Source organism: Lathamus discolor, chromosome 8 (genome assembly GCF_037157495.1).
Source record: "Lathamus discolor isolate bLatDis1 chromosome 8, bLatDis1.hap1, whole genome shotgun sequence".
Classification (NCBI taxonomy): domain Eukaryota; kingdom Metazoa; phylum Chordata; class Aves; order Psittaciformes; family Psittacidae; genus Lathamus; species Lathamus discolor.
In genome coordinates, this window is record NC_088891.1 from 666,512 (window position 1) to 686,930 (window position 20,419).

At 47.2% G+C, this 20,419-nt stretch overlaps 1 protein-coding gene across 8 annotated transcripts in view; it reads right to left on the bottom strand.

Annotated features, from left to right (window-relative positions):
• The window catches only part of PPIP5K1 (diphosphoinositol pentakisphosphate kinase 1), a 46,204-nt gene that overhangs the window by 16,788 nt on the left and 8,997 nt on the right, over positions 1-20,419 (bottom strand). For all 8 annotated transcript variants that reach the window (XM_065688682.1, XM_065688681.1, XM_065688680.1 and 5 more), the window contains 18 exons: positions 20,080-20,241; positions 18,953-19,074; positions 18,392-18,493; positions 17,577-17,663; positions 16,420-16,495; positions 15,784-15,893; positions 15,129-15,214; positions 14,655-14,783; positions 12,303-12,424; positions 11,381-11,563; positions 10,362-10,503; positions 9,507-9,730; positions 8,380-8,507; positions 7,350-7,464; positions 5,824-5,931; positions 4,448-4,564; positions 4,031-4,195; positions 2,847-2,937 (listed from right to left, as the gene is read on the bottom strand). In XM_065688682.1, coding sequence (XP_065544754.1) covers positions 2,847-2,937; positions 4,031-4,195; positions 4,448-4,564; positions 5,824-5,931; positions 7,350-7,464; positions 8,380-8,507; positions 9,507-9,730; positions 10,362-10,503; positions 11,381-11,563; positions 12,303-12,424; positions 14,655-14,783; positions 15,129-15,214; positions 15,784-15,893; positions 16,420-16,495; positions 17,577-17,663; positions 18,392-18,493; positions 18,953-19,074; positions 20,080-20,241 — 2,269 coding nt within the window. The remainder of the gene's footprint in view (positions 1-2,846; positions 2,938-4,030; positions 4,196-4,447; positions 4,565-5,823; positions 5,932-7,349; positions 7,465-8,379; positions 8,508-9,506; positions 9,731-10,361; positions 10,504-11,380; positions 11,564-12,302; positions 12,425-14,654; positions 14,784-15,128; positions 15,215-15,783; positions 15,894-16,419; positions 16,496-17,576; positions 17,664-18,391; positions 18,494-18,952; positions 19,075-20,079; positions 20,242-20,419) is intronic.

Consider the following 20,419-nt stretch of genomic DNA (forward strand, 5'->3'; position numbering starts at 1 on the left):
TAAACAAACATACACACACATCCTAAAGAACATAGAATCATAGAATTGTCAGGGTTGGAAAGGACCTTAAGATCATCAAGCTCCAACTCCTTGCCATGGGCAGGGACACCTCGCACTAAACCAAGTCACCCAAGGCTCTGTCCAACCTGACCTTGAACACTTCCAGGGATGGAGCATTCACAGCTTCCTTGGTCAACCCATTCCAGTGCCTCACCACCCTCACAATAAAGAACTTCTTCCATATATCTAACCTAAACATATGAGCCGCTTAAGAGTCAAGATGTAGCAACATTTGCTAGAAATTCCTGTATGTGGTGGATCTTTTTTGTATATTTGATTTTCAGATGTACCTTCAGTATTTCAGATATTTAACAAATGGACATCCCTTATTTCCCTATGGGAGTCTCAGCACAAAGCTTCATGCCCATTGGCAATACAACACCTCCATTGCTCAAATGGCAAGGAGTGATTTCACCCCATTTTGAAGTGCTCTTGGAAGCAAAGAAAGGCACTGAAACTTTCCCAGGCTTCTCAAGCTAGAAGCATACACACTATTGCAGACAATCCGCAATAATGCACTTGCTCCTGCCCAAAAAAAGTGGCATCCTCCAAAGCATCACTTTGCATAGACAAAGCAAGCTGCAGGCCACCCCTTTTCCAAAGAGACTTTAAAGGCTTTTTAAGGCTTTAAATTACAGGAAGGACACCATTCTGGCAGTTATGGCAGCAGGGTTATTATAGGAGTTCTGTCCTGCTTCCCATTCCTGCATGCCTAAACACATGAGGTTAGACCTGAACAGACATTCTCCCAGAGAATCTGTTCTCCCAGAGATACCGATAGCCTGCCACTGTCAGAAAAGCTCAGGGGCAGCAAGTAGTATCTGAATGAACCCCTCATAGCACAACTGCTGAGACAAGTATTAAAGGCAAAGTTCAAGCTCCTATGAGTTCTGTATTGTTTCTAGAGAGCACATTTCAGATCCTAAAAGTGGAAGAAGCTAGATTTCTGCAAAGAAAACAGGAAAGGAATCAGAATGATTCCCTGAAGAGCTTGACTTCTACAGGTAGAGGCACCATCCTTCTTAACAGTTCTCAGGTTAAGAGAAATTCACTGAAATACAAATATCCTAAGAACCAGGGATTGTGCAGTCTGGGGTCTCTCTTCTGGGCCTGCAGCTGCAATCCTCCATAGAGAAGGATCATGGCTGGGCTGAGTATCCAGCTAGAGGTCTACTGTTGCAGATCAGGTCTATCAATTCCTGCTCAGTGTTTTGTCTCTGGAGAGCTTCACAGCTGGGAGAGTGATAAGCACAGGCTTCCCAGCAAGGCAAGTCAGGTAAGAACCTGGGATTAAACCTGCTGGGACCACATTTCAAATTCTGTTGTCAAGGAAAAGCAGTACTAAACAAGGGTTCAGCAGAGCAGTAGTCTTCTCTATTGCCAAACAGACATTCCTCAGAAACCTGGAAAAGGCTGTGGTAAGTAGACTGTAATATCTGCTTTCCAGCGCACATGCCTTCTGGTACTCAGACATACCAACAGTAAAGATAATTTGTATGTAGCATTTGATGTATTCAGTAATCCTCCAAGCAGCTGCCTGTGCAACACCTCAGAAATGCTTGTATTGATTCACATGGATTCACAGAAGAGTCACAGGTATCTTCAAGCCTAAGCAAGGCAGTTTATTACAGCTACTATATCTTGCAGGTGGTCTGTGAAGAGCAGAAGTAGATGCACCACATGAAACAGCACATTCAAAACCCACTATGGCCAAGGCTATTGTGTCTTCATGAAAATAATACGCGTCAGCATTCCTTCTTAGATTTTTCCAACTGACTGGGAGCGTAGCTGGCAGACTCCAGGAATACTTCCTAACCACTCTGGAGAAAATTCCCTTTACTTGGTAAGAACCAGCTTCCAAAGAAGCAGCTCATTCAAATGCAACAAAGAAAAGATCAGGCTTTTTCAGGCCTCTTGCCTGCAGGATGTCCACATAACAGAGTAAGGAACTGATGAATCAGAAATGCTGCAAATCTAGAACCATGCCAGAAGCAAAAACAGGTTTAAAGAAAAAAGTGGGCATAACTTGGGCATTTCCACCTCCTGGTGCTTATTAGTCATTTGCAAGATCTAGCTTTCACAGCTGTCTTTGAACCTCGTAACACAAAGACAGCTTTTTAGTTTCCAAATAGATCTTGCTTTAGTAAAACTATTTCAGGAAGAATTTCAACTACTAAGCCATAGTTCAGGTTAGGATGACAGGGAGTGGTATTCTCAAGGACAGGCAGAAAACACCAAGTACCCCAAAATATGCTCTTCTGCTGGCTACCATGCAAAGAATGGCTAACCAGGGACTCCAGCTGTCAAACACCGTTGCAGATGACAGATCTGTTCCATAGAAGAGATTTTTATGAAGCAAAGGCAGAAATATAATAATCTTACATGAAGAGCACCTTTGCATATAAACTACTGTTTTCCAGAACAGAAAGCACACCAGCTCTCATGTAAAATTATCTCTTCCTACTAAGTTCAGAAATGGTAGAACAAATGATAGCAATGCGGAACCAGAAGGCAACCTGCACGTACGCAGCCTGCTCTGTTGCTCACATACTATAAGGGATGAAAAGTGCATCTTCAGTTGCTAGAAGCTGAAGGAGAAGATCATACACAAAAGGAAATACAAGATAGTCTCTACAGTGGTCTAAACAGTAACACTAAAAGAAAACATGAAACATACAGAGAGACATACAAGGAACTTAAGCCACATGTGTATGTGGAGAGACAGACATGCCTACAGCAATGCAGAGGTCCAGGTGAGCAGGCTGGTTACAAGTCAAGTACAGTACCTAAGCCACTTTGCTTCATCTCAGAAGACTGTCTCGAGTAACTGCTGAAGAGGCGATAACCTCCTGATTTGGAAGAAGATTCAGACAGCACCTGCAAAGACAAAGAGTATCAGTGTCATGCTCATTGGTCTCAAAAGCCTTTACACACCGACTGAAGGGAAACAAAAGTATGCCTCTTCCTTAAAAATCACAATTTGCAAGAAGCATAAAAGCACTCATATGCCAAGACTGTGACAGGGCACGCTCCATTTTAACTTCAAGTTTGCATTGGGCTGTGGAACAGTGGAGATTTCAGAAGTATGAAGGGACTCAGGTACTGAGCTCCTTGTCTCTTGAGTCTCTTCCTGGGATCAGTAGGGCTTCCTTCTTTAGTAGCAGGGAAGTATATCCCCTTTGACTTAGTATGGGCCTTTACAAAGAGCCTGACTGCTGCATGCAAATATTACATTGTAAGTGACACAGAGATGGAAGCCCAGCTAACAAATACCTTGAGCCCTGATTCTATGCTTTCACTGGTTCAGAAAAGATATAGCAAAAATGCCTGTGAAGTTCCTCCAAAAGGAGGGGCAACTCTAGAGGATTTTGAAGGCGCCAGCTGTCTGCTGACTGTGCAGCTAGCCCTGTGACATGTAACAGCCCTGAAGGAGAGAGGTAAGAACAGTAAAATAGATCTTTGTTACTTTTTGAAGGTCAGTGAACGGGACAGTTCTAAACCCTGGCAGTTCAAACCCTCTGTAGTAAACCCACCAGTCGGCAGGGACCTCTGGTCTGAGCAAGATCTTAGATGGGAGACAGGAATAAGAAATGTGAACCTGAACTGTGAGAGGTAAAGGGCCTAAGGGGGAAGGCAAAGATGTCATCACAGTTAGGTGAAGAGACTGCATACAGGCTTGCAGCTGGTTACCCTGATGCCTCTGCAGAGCACATAATCTAAATAATACCTGTGGCTTTAAGCATTTCCTTACTTGCTTTTCCTCACCAGTTCCTCTGACCTGTGTTCCCCCTGTCCTTCCTAAATGAGGAGGAGTCTGGGAGGCCTGTTTTCCAAAATATCCCTCTTTAACATCTGCAGGTTTCTTCCCAGAATCAACTCAAACTCTGGGCCATTAAAAGGAATGCCAGGAAACCAAAACCAAGCAAAAGACCTTCATTAGAACAACCAGGGGTGCCCGAGGCATCGTTACCTCCATGGAGCCAGTCTTGCGGTTCCTGATCAGTGGTGACCTTCGCTGAATGCTGACTGGCTCAGAAAGCTGTGGAGACCTTTGCTGCGCACGGTCTGGCTCATCCATGCTCTTCTCTTTGGAGAGATCCTCCAGGCTGCCTTGGTCCGCTTTCTTGTCCTCATTCTGCCGTAGGGAAACATTGACACCTACAGGCACATGGCTCTGCAAGTGCTCCCCAGGCCCTGCCCAGCTCTGGATCTCCAGCTCTGGGCAGCTCAGGACAGCAGGATGCTCAGACTGCCCTGGTGAGCCCTGGGGGTTAGCAGGGAGCGCAGCCCACTAGTAGCACACAGCAAAGCTCAGAGGAACCTCTGCTCCTGGAGCCTGGGTGGGAGCAGAGGCTGGCAGGGCAGCCAGAGCAGGCAGCACACTCACCTCTGCAGAAGCAGGGCGAAAGCCAAACCCTGTGGGCACGTTTCTGTCTTCCTCACAGCCTTTCACGCCAGGGCTGAAATGCAGCTCCACATGGAAACGCTCTTCTGAAGATGGGTCCTGTGAACGTGAGGCACAGGAACAGGTAAATAAATAATTACCAGTGCCACTGTCAGCACAGGCCGTGGCTTGGATCTGGCCATCCCGCCATGCTGGTGCAGCACGCATCCCAAGTGCATCCTTTTGGAAGGAAAGCAGAAGCAACAAGAAACCACAAATATAATGGCTCTAGGCTTGTCTCATCCAAAAGGACAGCCTATACTGGCACCAGCTGAGCCATTCAAATTGTTGTTATTTTGTGACAACAGCCACCAGAGGACCAAAATGGTCCTCTGAGGAACTGGGCTGTATGTTTATATATCTATAGACAAGTCTGAAACATAGCCCCTTCTGACCCATGCCTGCTGCAAAACCAGCACACTGGGGCAGGGAGGGACTGGTTCCCTCCTGGATCTTTAATCAGGCTGTTCCAAGATTTAAGTAATTGTCTCTAACATGATTTTTTGGGGTTTTTTTTTAAGGAAGCCAGAGCTTTTACAGTATCTGGCTCTAATGATGTAAAACCAAAAGTTTCACCATCTCTACTTACTAACAGATTTACACCACTCCTGAGAGCTCTATGCAGACCTTCCTTATTTTCTTTTACAAACAGCACCAGGAAACATTTCACTTCTACGATGAGAACCCCACATCAGCTCTGTGAATACAAAATTCTAACTTGATGGTGTATGGAGGAAAGGGACTGCATCCTCACACACTACAGCCTCCTGCAGTACAGGAGCTGGGATTCAACCTGCTTACGGTCATCACCATCAGCTTGCACATTCCAGATGTTTTTTAGATTATCCTCTTTACTACCTGAAGGTACCAATATAGAAGTCCCTGACTATAGCAGTGTATTTGCTAAACAACACAAAGTTTATGAATGTGGAATTTTCTGAATGTGGTTATATTCTAGAAATATTTTGAGAAAATCCAAATGTAATTTTTTTAACTTATTTTTTCCTACTGTTCCTTTTTTATTAATGTTAAGGAACCGCAAATTCTTTTGCACTAGGAAATGCTTTAAAATAGAGAGTATTGATTACTTGAGTTCGGTATTACTGCTCAGGGTGGCATTTGCTGTCACTTAACAAGCATTAACTGGATCACTGCCTCCCACCTTAAAATAAAACCTAGCAGTTGTGCTACTGATCCATCTGTCTTTACCCACAACTGGAGAGAGCTCAGGCTACAGACTTCTCGGCTAAACTCATCTCTCAGGGACTGGGCCTTGCACCGTGGCAGGAAGTATTTTATCCTACAGCTACATCCCTCACCTTGTTGTTGTCCTCGTAGAGCATGATAACAATCTGGGTCATGTAGTTCAGCTCTGAGATAGCACTCAAATAGTCCATGGCTCTCTTCCACTGCTGGTCTTTGTTTTCCTGATATATACACATAAACAGTCGCATGGAATAAGCAACAGCAGACACCTTGCAACGTTCAGTGAAATGGGTCTCAGGGAGTTTGCCTCTCCACAAGATAACAACACTGTCAGGACAAAAACTGCCTTGCTTAAGTTGCATGAAGAGAGATGACCTTGCAGTGAGGGCAGGGGGTGGTTACAGGAAGGAGCAACTGCATAGAGGGACACTACAGCCCCCCACACAATCCACGTGCAGACCTGAGCACAGCCAGCTGCAAGCCCCCTGTGCCAGGCTGACTGGAGAAAAGCATAACCCACAGCAGGTTCCCAGACACAGTCATCCCCAAATAGTGGCTACAGAAATCTCAAAAAATAAAAGCACAAGGAAATAGTCCTACATAAGTGACAAAGGCAAGCTGCTTCTACACGATGCCGAATGAAAAGGCTAGAGAGCCATGCAGGACCTTGGGCTCCAGGCAGCAGGGCAGCCCACCCCGCACTGCTTCTCAACACAGCCAGGGATGGCTGTACCTGAAATGCTACTTCTGGTGTCGTGGGACATCTCACCACCTTGATGGATATGAAGTAAACCCCACTGCAACAAATGAACCCAGATGCAGCCTAATACCCCTGTGCTGGCAACCCAGCATCCTCTGACACTCAAGACAGCTAATCAAGTGACATCTTTCCCAGTGAGCAATTCAGAGGTACTTGTATGATCAGTGCCTACAGATACACTGAGCTTCCACAGACATCAGAAATCACACCCTAAGCAAGCCCAAACTCTCAAGGCATTTCAGAACACCATGCTTAAAACGGGAGGATAAATCTGAGAGCCTCTTGAGGAGTCTAATGCAAAGCTTTTCTCAGGGTCTGAATGCCAATTCCTTCAGGAAGCAGGCTATGTGAACAAGTGAAGGTTGGACTGGATGAGTTAGTCCCCTAAAAATGTGCAATTTGTCCCTCTGGTAGAGAGCACCCCATATACATTTGAAACCCAAAGTCAAACTGATCTATTGACTTAGAATTGACAGAAAGTCACTAAGTAACAGGGTCAAGCTCTTGAAATAAAAGCTTGTGGGAAGCAGGAAGAGAGAAATTCCCTCATCCCATTGCCTTGTACTGCTATCCTCCTACACAGGTAGGACTCTACTCATCTGAAACCAGCCAGACAGCTCTTGGAGAAAACATGCCTCTGTACAAGCAAGGCAGGCAGTGTCAGGACTGAGGAAGAACAATCCTCCTACATGCTGGAAAGGCAGGGAGCTGCAACATGCAAACACAGCACAGATGGAGCTGGCTGGAGGCCACTAATGCACATCATTACTGGGGGAGCTGGCTAGAGGGGCAATCTACAAACACACACTGTCCACCTCAGAAAGGACCACTGAGAAAAAGCAGGGAGGCTTACTCTGTGAGCATTGCTGGGACACTTACATCCAGGAGCCCCCCATAGCGGAAGATGCTGAGCAGAGAGTGCACATGGCTCTCACTGGTGAAGTAGAGCCGTGTCCGAACGTGGCGACCTGGTGACAGAACTCCTCTTGAGTACCTAAACCAAAACCAGCCCAGTGTTACTCACAGTCTGCCAATGAATTGCCATCTCTCATACAGCAGCATTTCTGTATGCCAAATGGAACAACATAACCCCACACTGTCAAAGAGCAGCAGGATCAGAACAGTGAGAGTATCAGGCACAGAAGCAGCAAGTTTTATGTTATCCTAATGGAGACACATGGTGGGGCAGAGGTGGCCTCATCATACTGGCACTTGGCCCTTGCTGAAACAAGGATGAAGGCACAGCTATTAAACTACAGTGGGCTTCCGCTCCTGTGGCACCATGTTCCCACTCAGCAGTCTCAAGGTGCCTTTCCATTTCTCTTCTATTCTAGAAGCACCACCATGCCTCCCTCTTGGTGTGTCCTCCAGTGTATGTTGAGTGTCTCCTTCCACACAGAATCACAGAATCCCAAGGGTTGGAAGGGACCTCAAAAGATCATCTAGTCCAACCCCCCTGCAAGAGCAGGGTAACCTACAGTACATCACACAGGAACTTGTCCAGGCGGGCCTTGAATATCTTCAGTGTAGGAGACTCCACAACCCCCCTGGGCAACCTGTTCCAGTGCTCTGTCACTCTTACAGTAAAGAAGTTCTTCCTGATGTTAACGTGGAACTTCCTATGCTCCAGTTTACACCCATTGCCCCCTGTCCTATCACTGGATATCACTGAAAAAAGCCTAGCTCCATCATCCTGACACCCACCCTTTACATATTTGTAAACATTGATGAGGTCACCCCTCAGTCTCCTCCTCTCCAAGCTAAAGAGACCCAGCTCCCTCAGCCTCTCCTCATAAGGGAGATGTTCCACTCCCTTAATCATCTTTGTGGCTCCAGTACACTCTTCTGGAGTGGTTCCCACACACTGCTCCAAAGCTGCCCTCCCTGCCACCAGCAGCACAGTCCTTACAAGGGATGTAGTTTGTTGACAGACTCATCTTCATGGGTTCTCTGTAGGTCCAACTGGATCTTTTTAATGAGAGGAAGACAGAAGCCAATGGCAATCTCCAGTTTCTCCTCCTTATTAATCCCATATTCCTGCGGGAACAAAACAATAGATACCCTTAAGCCCTTGTTCTTTGCTACATCCACATGAAAGGAGGCTGGACATCAACAGTCCTTTCTGAAATCACCACTAGTTAAGCAAGGACAGAAAAGGAAATGTCATGCAAACCCCTTCTCTATTTTTTTTCCCCATACTGCAGAGGGTAACAAGGGACAGAGACTCCTCCCACTGTCTATATGTGACTGTCACTATTTTTCCAGCAGCTGAGAGGCACAAGTACCACCAGGGAACCCCTTTTATGACACACAAACTTATACCCTGGCCTGGCATGAGCATTAATGCAACAACTGCTATCTGCAGAGATGAAATCTGAAGTGCTTTGCTGGAAACAGCTAAAATGCATCTTGCCAGGAACACTGTGAAGAAGTTTAGAAGACCAGTTCTGGGCAGAAGCACAATTGGACCGTGCTGGTAGAAGCTCATCCCATCTACATGAAGCATTTCTGCCAGAAGTGGAACAGAACAATGGTCAGTACAGAGATTCATTGCATGTGGCCCGCCCTTCTCCTCCCATGTTCATGGGCATAAACTTTATGAGAAACTAAGCCAACTTTGCCAATTGAACAAGTTCTAGTTTGACAAGAATAACAAACTTGCCAAACAAGCCTGGACTCTTAAGACAGAAATCTCTTTTCCCCTGTTCGGTCTTGTATGTGGAGAATGGGAAGTTGCTATGGCACACACACAGCTTGCAGCTGTGCTATAATGCAGTACAGTGAACACAGAAATGCTGCTGCATCATCTGTTCATTATTCTGATGCTGTCAGAATCCCCATCCAGGAAGCCAGCTCTGCCACACCTTAAGCCACAAATGGTTTTGGCCTCATACAAACACTTTGGAGATATATCTGAGGAACACCTGTGATACGCTGCCTTGAGAGTTAACGTGCAAGAGAGACAAGAAAAAAAGACAGGGAAAGGGTCAGAAACTGACACCACAGGCATCGTCACACGTGCAAGAGAGGCTGTACCTGGGGTATGATCACATCTGCCAGGGCTTTGGAGAGTTTGAAGAGTTCAGCTGTGCCTTCCAGTTTGAGTGCACAGTTGTGCTGCACATCGTACTTGATGCAGTCATAGATATCGGGGATCTTGCTGATGTCGTAGCGCCCGTTCTTCATGCGGAAATCTCGCTCCAGCTTGCTCCAGCGCTGCAGCATCAGTTCTAAAGTCTCGCTGTGGTACAGCTGCAGGTCTGAACACAGAGAACACCCGACCACATTCATGTCCTCACTGCTTAAGTGTGGAGTTCAAGTGACAGCCATGACTCCCTTCTCCCAGCACAGAAGGGCTCTGATCGTATGTCACCCACAGGGATCCTAGACTGGAAAATCCACTGGACTTGTTGCATGGAGTTTTATCCTGCAGAAACAGGCTACTCCCAAAATACTTGAGAAAAGTGAAGCTGCTTGCCTGTTGGCTCATATCTGCCATAAACTGTGTGAAATGTCCCACAGATGCCTCTTAAAAACCTCTGCATTGTTACTAGGAAAGTTCTTCGAGATGAGCAAATCATGACTGATAAACTTACTGTTTATAGTCCTGAGCTCCCTATAGGAAATGCCTGAAAAAGTCAGGCCTCCCTCTCCAGGCTATACTGCTGCTGTTCACATTCACTCCAAACCCAAGATGCACATATCATTCCCTCTACATCACATCTTTAACTGTAGTTGAAAGTGAAATAGGAGCCTTCTACATCAATAGCATATACAGCATTTTGCTTTAGAATTTCTTTGCTACAAACATAAACCACAGTGGTGTTTGGGAGCTCTGAAGATGTAACAACAAAGAATCTGCTCCAGACTCTTTCCAGTTCTGAGGCTCACCTGCAGATTTTGGGTCTTCCAGACGTTTTCGTATCTGGGAGGTGAGATTCTCGATCAGGCTGAACACCTGGTTGCAGACCTCAACTGGGTTCTGGATAAACGTCATGGAGTTGAGCAGAGAAGCACTGCCTGTAGGTGCTAGCTGAGAGAAGATACCAGCAGAGATTAGTTAGTATCCTCACAAACTGGAAACACACAATGTCTGCTTTTTGCAGCTCTACTGCTTTCTGATCCCAACAGAAGTGTCCCCAGCAGAGTGCAAGAAGCTGGTCTATTCCTAGGGGTGCTTAGGCATGTTTTAAAACTTTCTCAGGACCAAACTTGGAGCAAACAACCGCTCCTACCAGATCAGACCTCCCTCCACCTACAGTATCCACTCTTGTCTAACTCTGCTTCTGTGTTTCAGCAGAAGGGTTTCATAGAAGTTTTAAACAGCTCTTTGAGATGGTAAATCTGTTCCTTAAGGGTGACGGATTTCAGTCCAGTAACCAGATCTCAGCCTAGGAAAAACAGTGGTTTGGGGACTTGCTGGAGAAGCACATGTAGTGCTTTTATTGGCTGCTGTGCTGGATGTAGCCCATGCTCTCTCCTCTGCACTTATCAGACACTGATAGGAACACAAAGGGGTTTGTATCCAAACAATGTGTTCACACATGCACAGAGCACAGATCTGGGATGCAGCAAGGTGCATTGCCTGCCCACAGCAACTGGGCAGCGTGCAGCAAAGTATGAGAACTCTTCTTTTAGCACACCTGTAAGAATAAAATGCCCTGGGACTTCTAATAGGAGAGGAAGGTACCAGGTGATTCTTGAAGGGGACAGTGGAGCAACACTGAGGATTATCACCTGGAGAAGGGCAAGGGCCTGCCCTTTCCCTTCTGAAGTTCAGTTTATATCCTGTCATTTTGAACTGATCTCAAAATAACCAACTACTGTTCACATACCAGCAGGCTTCACTTCAAACCACCACTGTTCTCCTTCCAGATACAGGAAGCAATAAAGCCCCACAGGTGCTTTACCTTTTCATAATCCTCTTCACAGAACTCAGCATCCTTCTGCATGATCTCGTGCAGTCGTGCCTTCACTCTGTGTTGACAGCTGCTAAGGGAATCGCTGTCACTGTCCAGGAGACCATTCATGTTGGCACTTTTCACCATTTGCACCAGGATGGGGGTCAGCTCTCCTTCCAGGGCCAGCAGACCCTAAAGCAACACCGAACAGGGTTTCAGCTATGTGCAACCCAAGCAAAAAGCATTTCTGGTAGTTTCATGGCCAGCCCTCAGTCAACTTGTGAAATCCCAACTGTCCTTAAGGAGCAGTTATACAGCAACAGTACCTACAGTCACCAGTGACTCTGGAATGCTCCTAGAGCTACTCGACACAAAAGGTCAGCACAGCCTGCACAGCCCAGATCTGTCTAGACAATTGCTGAGCAGCCAACCCAGTCTGCAGGAAAATGCTGATACAGCAGAGGCTCTGAAGAACAGCTAAGGTCACCCTTGGCTCAAGCTTTAACTGCAGATGAATCTGTCTTCCCCCCACCTCACGCTGCACCAAAGACATTTCATTCCTATTTTAAATCCAGCAGCCAAGGAATAACTGCTCTGGCTGGGCAGTCATCCAAGAAATACTCATTTTGGAGGCAATTAATACACAGCAACAGGTTCAAAGTGCTCTGACATCAAATACTCCATAAATAACCTCTTCCCCAGCCAGAGTCCTATCCTGGACAGGATACTAAACATAGCATGCATATGCAGCTACACTAGATTTCCAGTACTGCCCCATACACTTGCTATTTGGTGTACCACCATCCTCCCAACAGAGAGCGGGAAGCTCCTAGGACAGCTCTTTATTTATCACCAGAGGTTTTCCTTTAGAACTGGCATGTTTTAAGACTAATGTAGCAGAACCAACAGATGTCTAAACGGGAGGAAGAACCTTTGCAAAAGCTGCTGCTGTCATCTGAACTCGTCCCTCATCTGAGGCATAGATCTTGAGATCATGACGATAGGTGCTGTGCAGTCTGAGCAAGCCACATCCAGGGAAACCAGCATAGTCACCTGGAAGAGAGAACAAACTCAAAACGGACATTCTGACACCTGCAAAACTATCAGCTGAATACACTGCTTTAGACAACAGACTCCATTGTAGTGACAAAGTTATGCAGAGAATGAATCCATTCCACAGCCAGCATTTAGGCTTCTCGGAACAAGACCGTTCCGGCTGTCGACGATGACTGCCGTGGGATTCTGACTTTGCTTAACTTGGGAAAGCTCATCTTGAGAAAAAAAAAATAAATAAAAAAAAAATGCAAACATCCACCAGTGAAATCTGATGCTGCCCAAATTCTGCAGCAGCCCCCCGAGCAGTCCATGACTGCTCTGCTTGCCTGGATAGCTTGAGATGCACAAACCCCTGCCTCCTTCAACGTGTGTCCGCCATCAGAACTGCACGCAGAGCTGCTCTGCAGCAAGGCTCCTGGCTCCCAAAGCACATCTCGCAGCACGAACTGATGGTTTGTTTATGATGGCTGAGTCAAACACAGGAGTCAGATCAGGAATGGCAGAAAGGAGCCCATGCAGCTCAAGTGAGACCCTCCAAAGACAGTGCAGTGGTGACTAATTTCCTGCTGCCTGGAATCCCATGATGATTTCGCACAGTACCCAGTCACACTGCATGAGAACATAGGAAAACTGCGCCCAGCTCTGAGCGCACAACTCAGAGAAACACCCTGCTAGACAAGGACAGACATCAGCCACAAGTCAGCTATCTATCTGGACAAAGCTGCCATGTTCCATGTGCTACCCACAAATACAGCATCTCACAGCAAAATAAGATCTCTCCTTCTCCATGAGTGACTGTGTGAAGCAGAAATCTCCAAAGCCATGACTCAGAAGGACTGAAGTCACCTTGTACATGCTCACACCGAGCTCTGCTGTGAGCAAGAGGGAAGTCACTCAATGCTCACCAGATACAGAGCAGCTAGTTCAGAAATGGTATAGACTAACACCTTAGGGCTCAGCCCAGCTTGCTGGCAACTGCACTCCACTTGACCAGAAGCTCTGCAGACAGGTCTCCTCTCAGGTTTTGGGTCATTCCACTGCAATCTAGTCCCTGTGTTTCAACTGGAATGGCCTCTTTTGCACCCTGTCTTCCTGTCTCCCCAATCTCTTGTCCAAGTCAATGGCTGATCCTCTCAGCTGGGGCTTCAGAGATCCACAACAGGCCTGGGAAGTCCCCAGCCTTTCTAACTCACCATTCCCATGTTCAAGAATGGCACACAGGCCTTGTCATGAAGGCAGGATTAGCTACTCTACAACCGTCCCACAGGCTGCAAGGCTGACCAGCCTCCTTTGGTCCCCCTTCTTGTCATTTTTGAAGCTAGAAGTGACATTTCCTCTCCGCCAGCCCTCAGGCACACCCCCAGTCCCCACCACCTTTTGAAGATCATCTAGAGTGGCCTTATAGTGACATCTGCCAGCTCCCTCAGCATTCAAGGGTGATCCTGCAGGGCCCATGGACTTACTATGTCCAGTTTGCGTACTTATTCCCTGATGCAATCCTCTTCCACCAAGGGTAACTCTTCCTTATTCCAGAAGGAAATTTATTTCATTTCAATTACCTTAATTACTTTCAAATTTAATTACTTAAATGGAATTAATTAAGCATACAAGTGCAGGAGAACTGATATCCAATACTGGTCTCATCAGATCAATACAGCAGCAGTGTATGACTTCTGACTCTTTGATAAAAAAAGGCAATCTTAGCCTTTTCCCTCCAAGCTCTTGCTGAGCTGCCTGGGTACTAAACGCTTTTCAGAGTGAGAACTATGACAGAGAAAATACGGAGAAATTACCTTCCTATTCTCCTGGCTCAAGGCAGAGTTACCCGTGTTCCAAGGTAAGATTTCCTGTTTTCTACATCTGACCTAAATTCCTTGTTAATCATATTGAAATTCATATTTGCTGCATCAGAGTGTATCTTACTTGAACGGCTCCTCTTTTGTGAATACTGGCACATTAGCTGGAATAATGTTAATTGTGCTCCAAGACATACTAGAGATTACCCACTGCAGCAGACATCTCTAGCCAGCTTAGGGAACTTAGGGAGTGCAAAACCCACTGGAATTGTTTATCCTATCCTAGCCAAAAGCACAAAACCAGTAAAGACCCGAGTCACACAGGCTGCACACAGCCCACAGATGTCTGAGCACCCTGCACACTGGTGACTGCTGGGCTGGGCAGTCTGGCACAGCCACAGGACAGGACCAGACACATGGGCAAAGCTCACCTTGGCCACCAGGGTACATACAGCGGAAGGCTCGGCCCAGCTCTTCTGCCTGGACTCTTCCTGCTGGTGTCAGCTCCCCACCCCACTTGAGCACCAGGAGAAGGGATGGGGAAGACTCTCGTCGAGCTTCTAGGAGACAAACAGGTACTCACTACATCAGATCTCACAGCTGAGCTTGCACAGGGAGATGAGGGGAGGAAGAGGAGCTTGTCATCAGCATCTTGTAGAGTATTATCAACACAAGCCTGACCCAAAATCCCCAGGAGCCAAAACAGCACGTATGAAATTAAGAGACACTATTTTCTGAAGGCACAGGCTGACATTCATTGAATTCAAAGCAAAAGCCCTGTGGCACCATCATGGTATGTTGGAACATGACATTATGCATCATTATGCATCCCCCATATGTTGTGAGCAAAGGTAAGATACAAGTCACTAATTTTGCTTGCACGTCCAGACACCAGGTTTCTTTACCTTCATCTTCACTTGCAGCTTTTGGATGTCCATGAGGCAGATAGGTCAACTGAACCTTACGGTTAATGCCAGAAAAATGCCCATACCTGTCACAAGGAGAGGGAGGGAAACAATTTTAACAAATCAACCTCACTCACCTTTTGCCCAGAGGCAGCACAGAGCAAAAATACAGCACAGGCAAGAGACTTCATGCTGCAACACCAATTGCAACGCAACGCAAACATTTCTGCCATCTACCTGCGACCCAACATGCAGCCTCAAAACCAAACAACTCCCCCAGATTCAAGTTGAAGATCCACTCATTTGCCTGCCCTTCAGCTGACAGCTCTCTGTGCTCGCGTACCTCACTGGGGCTTTAATCAACCTTAGTTCGTTTCTAGCTACATCTTTAACAAGTGAATCACAAAAAAAAAAGCCTAGTCTGCCAGCACCCCGAGGAGAACCACATCCCTAGTGAGCAGAGAGAGCAGGGGAAGGAATCACAGCACAAAATCATACTCTGAGCTCCACAGACATGGCCTGAGCACAGACACTGCCTACGTATGCCACAGCGAGCTATGGTCCTGAGAGAAACCCTTTCTTTGCTTCTGTGATGCCAGCACCAGACCCACAGCTCTAAGGCAAACTCACAGTGCCCTGAGATATGAGCCCTTACATCTCCAAGACGCTCTTTAGCTGTTCCAGTTTGGATTTCCTCTCCTCAATCTCACAGTCACTGTGGGTTCCCAGGTCCACCACAAGCTGCCGTGCAATGTCCAGCACTTCCTGTTGGGGAGCAGACAGTCTCAAGCATCCAGCAACTCTCCCTCGGACTCACTACTGTACTCCTGCGAGGCCTCTAGGTGGCTTCACCCAGCATCAGGTTCACACAAACACGCACCAGGGACACATCACTTCACAAGACACAGCTCAGGCAGGCCAAATTTCATGCTGCAGTTTGGCTCATCCCCACCCTGTGCTCCAGCCCTGTTCAGAACCAAGCAGGTGCCTCCAACTACCCCACTCCCTCACCTCGACCCATCTTTCACCAGAGGCATCCACAGCAGATGGGCAAGTTCCATCAGGTCATCCCCATCCTATAGTCCTTGCATCAGCCAGGAAGAGTTTCCATTCCACTCTCAGAATGGAACTGCTATCACCCAGCTGAGGGTGCACACAGTGAGGAATAAGAAAGGGAGTGTTTGTGCATGAGACTTGATCTTTTGAAGGTTTCCACCCTCCCAAAGAATTGCCTCACACTGGGATCTGTTTTACCTCCACGTTCCACACAGCAGCCGCAGAGAGGACCCACCTGTAGCTGCTCTGGTCTCTTCAGCTTCAACTTCCCTGTCTTGTAGCCGTCATATTTCTCAAATAATTCAAAGAACCTGAACAGACAACAAAGAGCCTTCATCCAGTTTCTACTGTTTTAGTGCTACAAGAACTGTCATTCCTACATAGGCATTCATGCTCTGTTCTTCAGGAAGAACAAGTAGACCCACTGGCTCCTTTCTGTGCTTCAGAAATTCTGATAAAAACAAGTGTTTCCAGGTTCAGGTGCAAAAAGGAAGCAGCCACCAGCTTCCCATTTAGCAGGGTTGCCCTGGGTTCAGCTCTAACAGCTATTTTTCTCCTTTCTAGTATCTGGTGCAGTGCTAGGTTTTGGCTTTAGTCTGGGAATAACAGTGGTAACACACTGATGGTTTAGTTGTTGCTCAGTAGCACTTACCTCGATCAAGAACTTTTCAGTCTCATGCTCTGCCAGTGAGGAGGGACCCAGGAAACCAGGAGGAAGCAGAGACAGGACACCTGACCCCAAGTAGCCAAAGGGGTATTCCATACCACAGCACATCATGCCCAGGATAGACACTGGGGGGAGTTACCCGGAAGGCCCAGATCGCTGCTGGGGTCAGGCTGGGTATCGGTCAGCAAGCGGTGAGCAACTGTATCGGGCATCACTTGTGTTTGTTGATGGGGTTTTTTTCCCCCTTTCCTTTTTACTTTTATAGTCTCTCCTCTTGTTATTCCCCTTATCACTATTACTATTGGTGGTAGCAGTAGTGGTTTTGTATTATACCTTAGTTACTGGACTGTTCTTATCTCAACCCATGGGAGTTACATTCTTTCCATTCTCCTCCCCATCCCACTGGGAGCTGGAGGGAAGAAAGGAGGAAGTGAGCGAGCAGCTGCATGGTGCCAAGTTGTTGGCTGTGCTTAAACCACAACGGTGGCACTTCCCTTTGCAGCACCTAGCAGGATTCACTCTTTCTTGCAGTGTTCACACAGAAGGTGCCAGATCCTTAAGGGGAAAGCAGGATCCCCCAACTGGGCAGAAAGCATTTGACTGAACAGAGCCAGGAAAAAGCACTGCCTCCCATGCACTCAGCCCTTGTGCTCCTCCTCTTGAGTCAGGAAACAGGCCTTCCTCACTTCTCAGCAGCACAGCATCTTTCTTGCCTTGACTCTTACCGGGGATGCTTCACTTCCATTTTCATCTTCTGCTTCGGGGTGCGATCTCCATGCCGGATGACTGCAATAACACAACGAAGCTCCATCCTGAAGAAACATAATACACACCTGATGCCCCTACACTCCAGAACTGCCACCAGAAAGCAATTTTCCATTGTTCTTTCAGTTCCATCCTTTTGATAGCTGCTTTTCTCATCAGTGGCAGAACTCCCATATGAAACCAAGTACAAGGCTATAAAAGCAGACAAAGTACTGCAGACACTACCGGGTCATCTGGTTTGCAATAGTGGCACCTACTTTGTTCACTTCTTCCATGCATGCAGTTGTGCTGAGGATCATAAAGAAACTTCTGCCTTTGATCTTTTAGCCTCACATGGTGGACAGTAAAGTGAGGGTCTGCAAGTGTACAGGTAATCTGAGCACTTCAGCTGATTGTTTCCCACCCTTTCCACTGGCAGCTCCACGTGCCTCTTCCCCAGGCAAGCCGCCTGCTGAACGCTGAGCCAGCTGCAGTGATGCCCTCATCAGCCTCCTGTGCTGACCAAGAACTTGGGCCTTCTGAAACCCACGTGAGCAGTTTCTGCAATTCCTGCAACGGCTGTTTGTCTGCATTCGCCAAACCTACGACTTGTTTACCATTCATCACCGCTTCTGTGTGCATGGCTAAGCCTTTCCACAGGCATTTCAGGATTGCTGCCAACACAGCAGCTGACAACATCACGCTGCTGGATGATGTCTGTCCCTGGGACAGAGTCTACACTTTGTCCCTCATCTAGCCATCACCAGCATTCTTTTGAGAAGACGCAGGTACTCACATGGTGCCCGAAGTTGTGGGAACGATGGGAATGTCTTCTGCCTCTGTTGGGATGGACCAGGGAATATGAAACTGGGGAGCCAATTCCCGCATGATTATATTTCTGGAAGAGATTATAATACAAATCTCACAAGAAATTCCATTCCCTTGGTTCTCCACCTTCTCCTTAGTGGTCCAAGCTGGAAGATTTGGAGAGCCACAGAATTTCTCTTCATCTTTCTTGCAGAAACATCTACCACACCATGGGCTGGCTAATCAGGACACCCTAAAGGGACACCAGTTTTCCTCACATCACCAATACTGCAGCTGGACTTAGCACCCAACGGAAAGTCCTGTAAGATACATCTAGCTGTAGACTAGACAGCTAATGCCAACACAGGCAGGAGCTCCAGAGGCTAAAAGTAATTAACCCACTTCTCCCAGAGCCAAGCTCTCACCTGCTGAACAAATGTCCCTGCATGAACCACCTGCAGACCTCTCCAATGTACTGATCAGAACTCCATATTCAGTTTACTTTGATACGAGTTACTTTACCTGCTGTCAAAACTCTAATTTTACATACCCAAGGATTTTGGCACAGTCATCATAATACTTCATGGAGTTCTTCACAAAGCTGAAGCCGTTCACATCACAGACAAAGGAGTGGCCGTTTGCCCGCAGGAGGTCGAACCCACACACAGTTTGCTGCATGAGAAAGTAGAGGACGCAGGACTCAGGTACGCTGTGAGGGAGTGCAGGAGGGGACAGCAGCCCTGGTGCACACAAAGCAGCCAGTGCACGCTGCCCAGTGCTGCTCTGCTGGTGCTGCAGCCATTCTCCACATTCTCCACTCCATGCCTGCCCCATGAGCCTTGAAGAAGTGTGAAAATACAGCCACCAGCCAGCAGGAACAGGCCCCTTAGAGAAGCCTTTACACCCTCACAGCTGTATCAAAAGCTCAACCCATGAGCCCCCGGATTAAGCTGTCAGAGCCACCCCCCACCTCCAAGAGCTCTGAAAGCTTTAGACAAGAGCAGCTCCTGGCTCTGCTGCTCTTGCCTTTAAATCCAACAATTCTGAATAGATGGACAGACAATAAGTAGTGCAGGCAAAGACATCCTTCACTAGGTGGAAAGGTGGGCTACAAGGTAGAACAAGCCCAAAGCTGTATGAGCACAACTGCATGGGTTGCAGATGGCAGTCAGGGTAGAAGCAGAAGCCAAGTGCCTCTGCTGTTGCCATTGCTGAACGTGTCATGTAACCATACCTAGACTCACACACTCAGTCTACCAACCTATAAAACAGAACACAAATATGCACAAAAGACATATTAAAAATAGAAGCAGAAGAAGACCAAGTTTTGCACATAAGCACAGCTAGGAAACAGTAAAGATGGGATGAGCACAGGTCAGATGGACAGAAGCATGCTCAGAACCTGGTATCAAATACTCAGATGTATGCTGGACACCAGCCACCTCCGAGCAGAGAGAGTATCTGCTGCAGGCCCTCGTGGTCACCTCTGACCAGCAGTCTGCCATGGCCAGCAGGACCAGCTGCACCCAGCCAGCACAGACAGCAACGGCCATCAGGCATCCAAAACTGCAGCACTGGGCACACATCGGGGTAACAGAGCTCAGCCTTTAACACTGACTGAGATTTGGATCAGACATTCATGGAGTATCCTGCTTGCACTGGAGAGAAAACACAGACCTTAAAAGCTACACAGACTTTCCGAGCAACTAGTTTCTCCATGGCAGTCAGCATGACCGGGTAACGGATTTCTTTCCCTTCACTATCCCGTTCAACCTTTCCATCCAAAGCAGGGGATTTGCGAGCCTCAGCATGGGCATAGTCCGGCCCCACAGTGTACACCTGGGAAGAGAAATAGGTGAACCTGACATAACCAGCTAGACTGACTGCAGCTTCCAGGTGTTTCTACTGCAGCCGTAGAGAGAAGAACAAATGATCTCATACTCCTCCTGTTACAACCTACAGAACACCTGCTCCCCACTTTGGGATCCAGGCTGCACAGTCAGCACCTCACAAACAC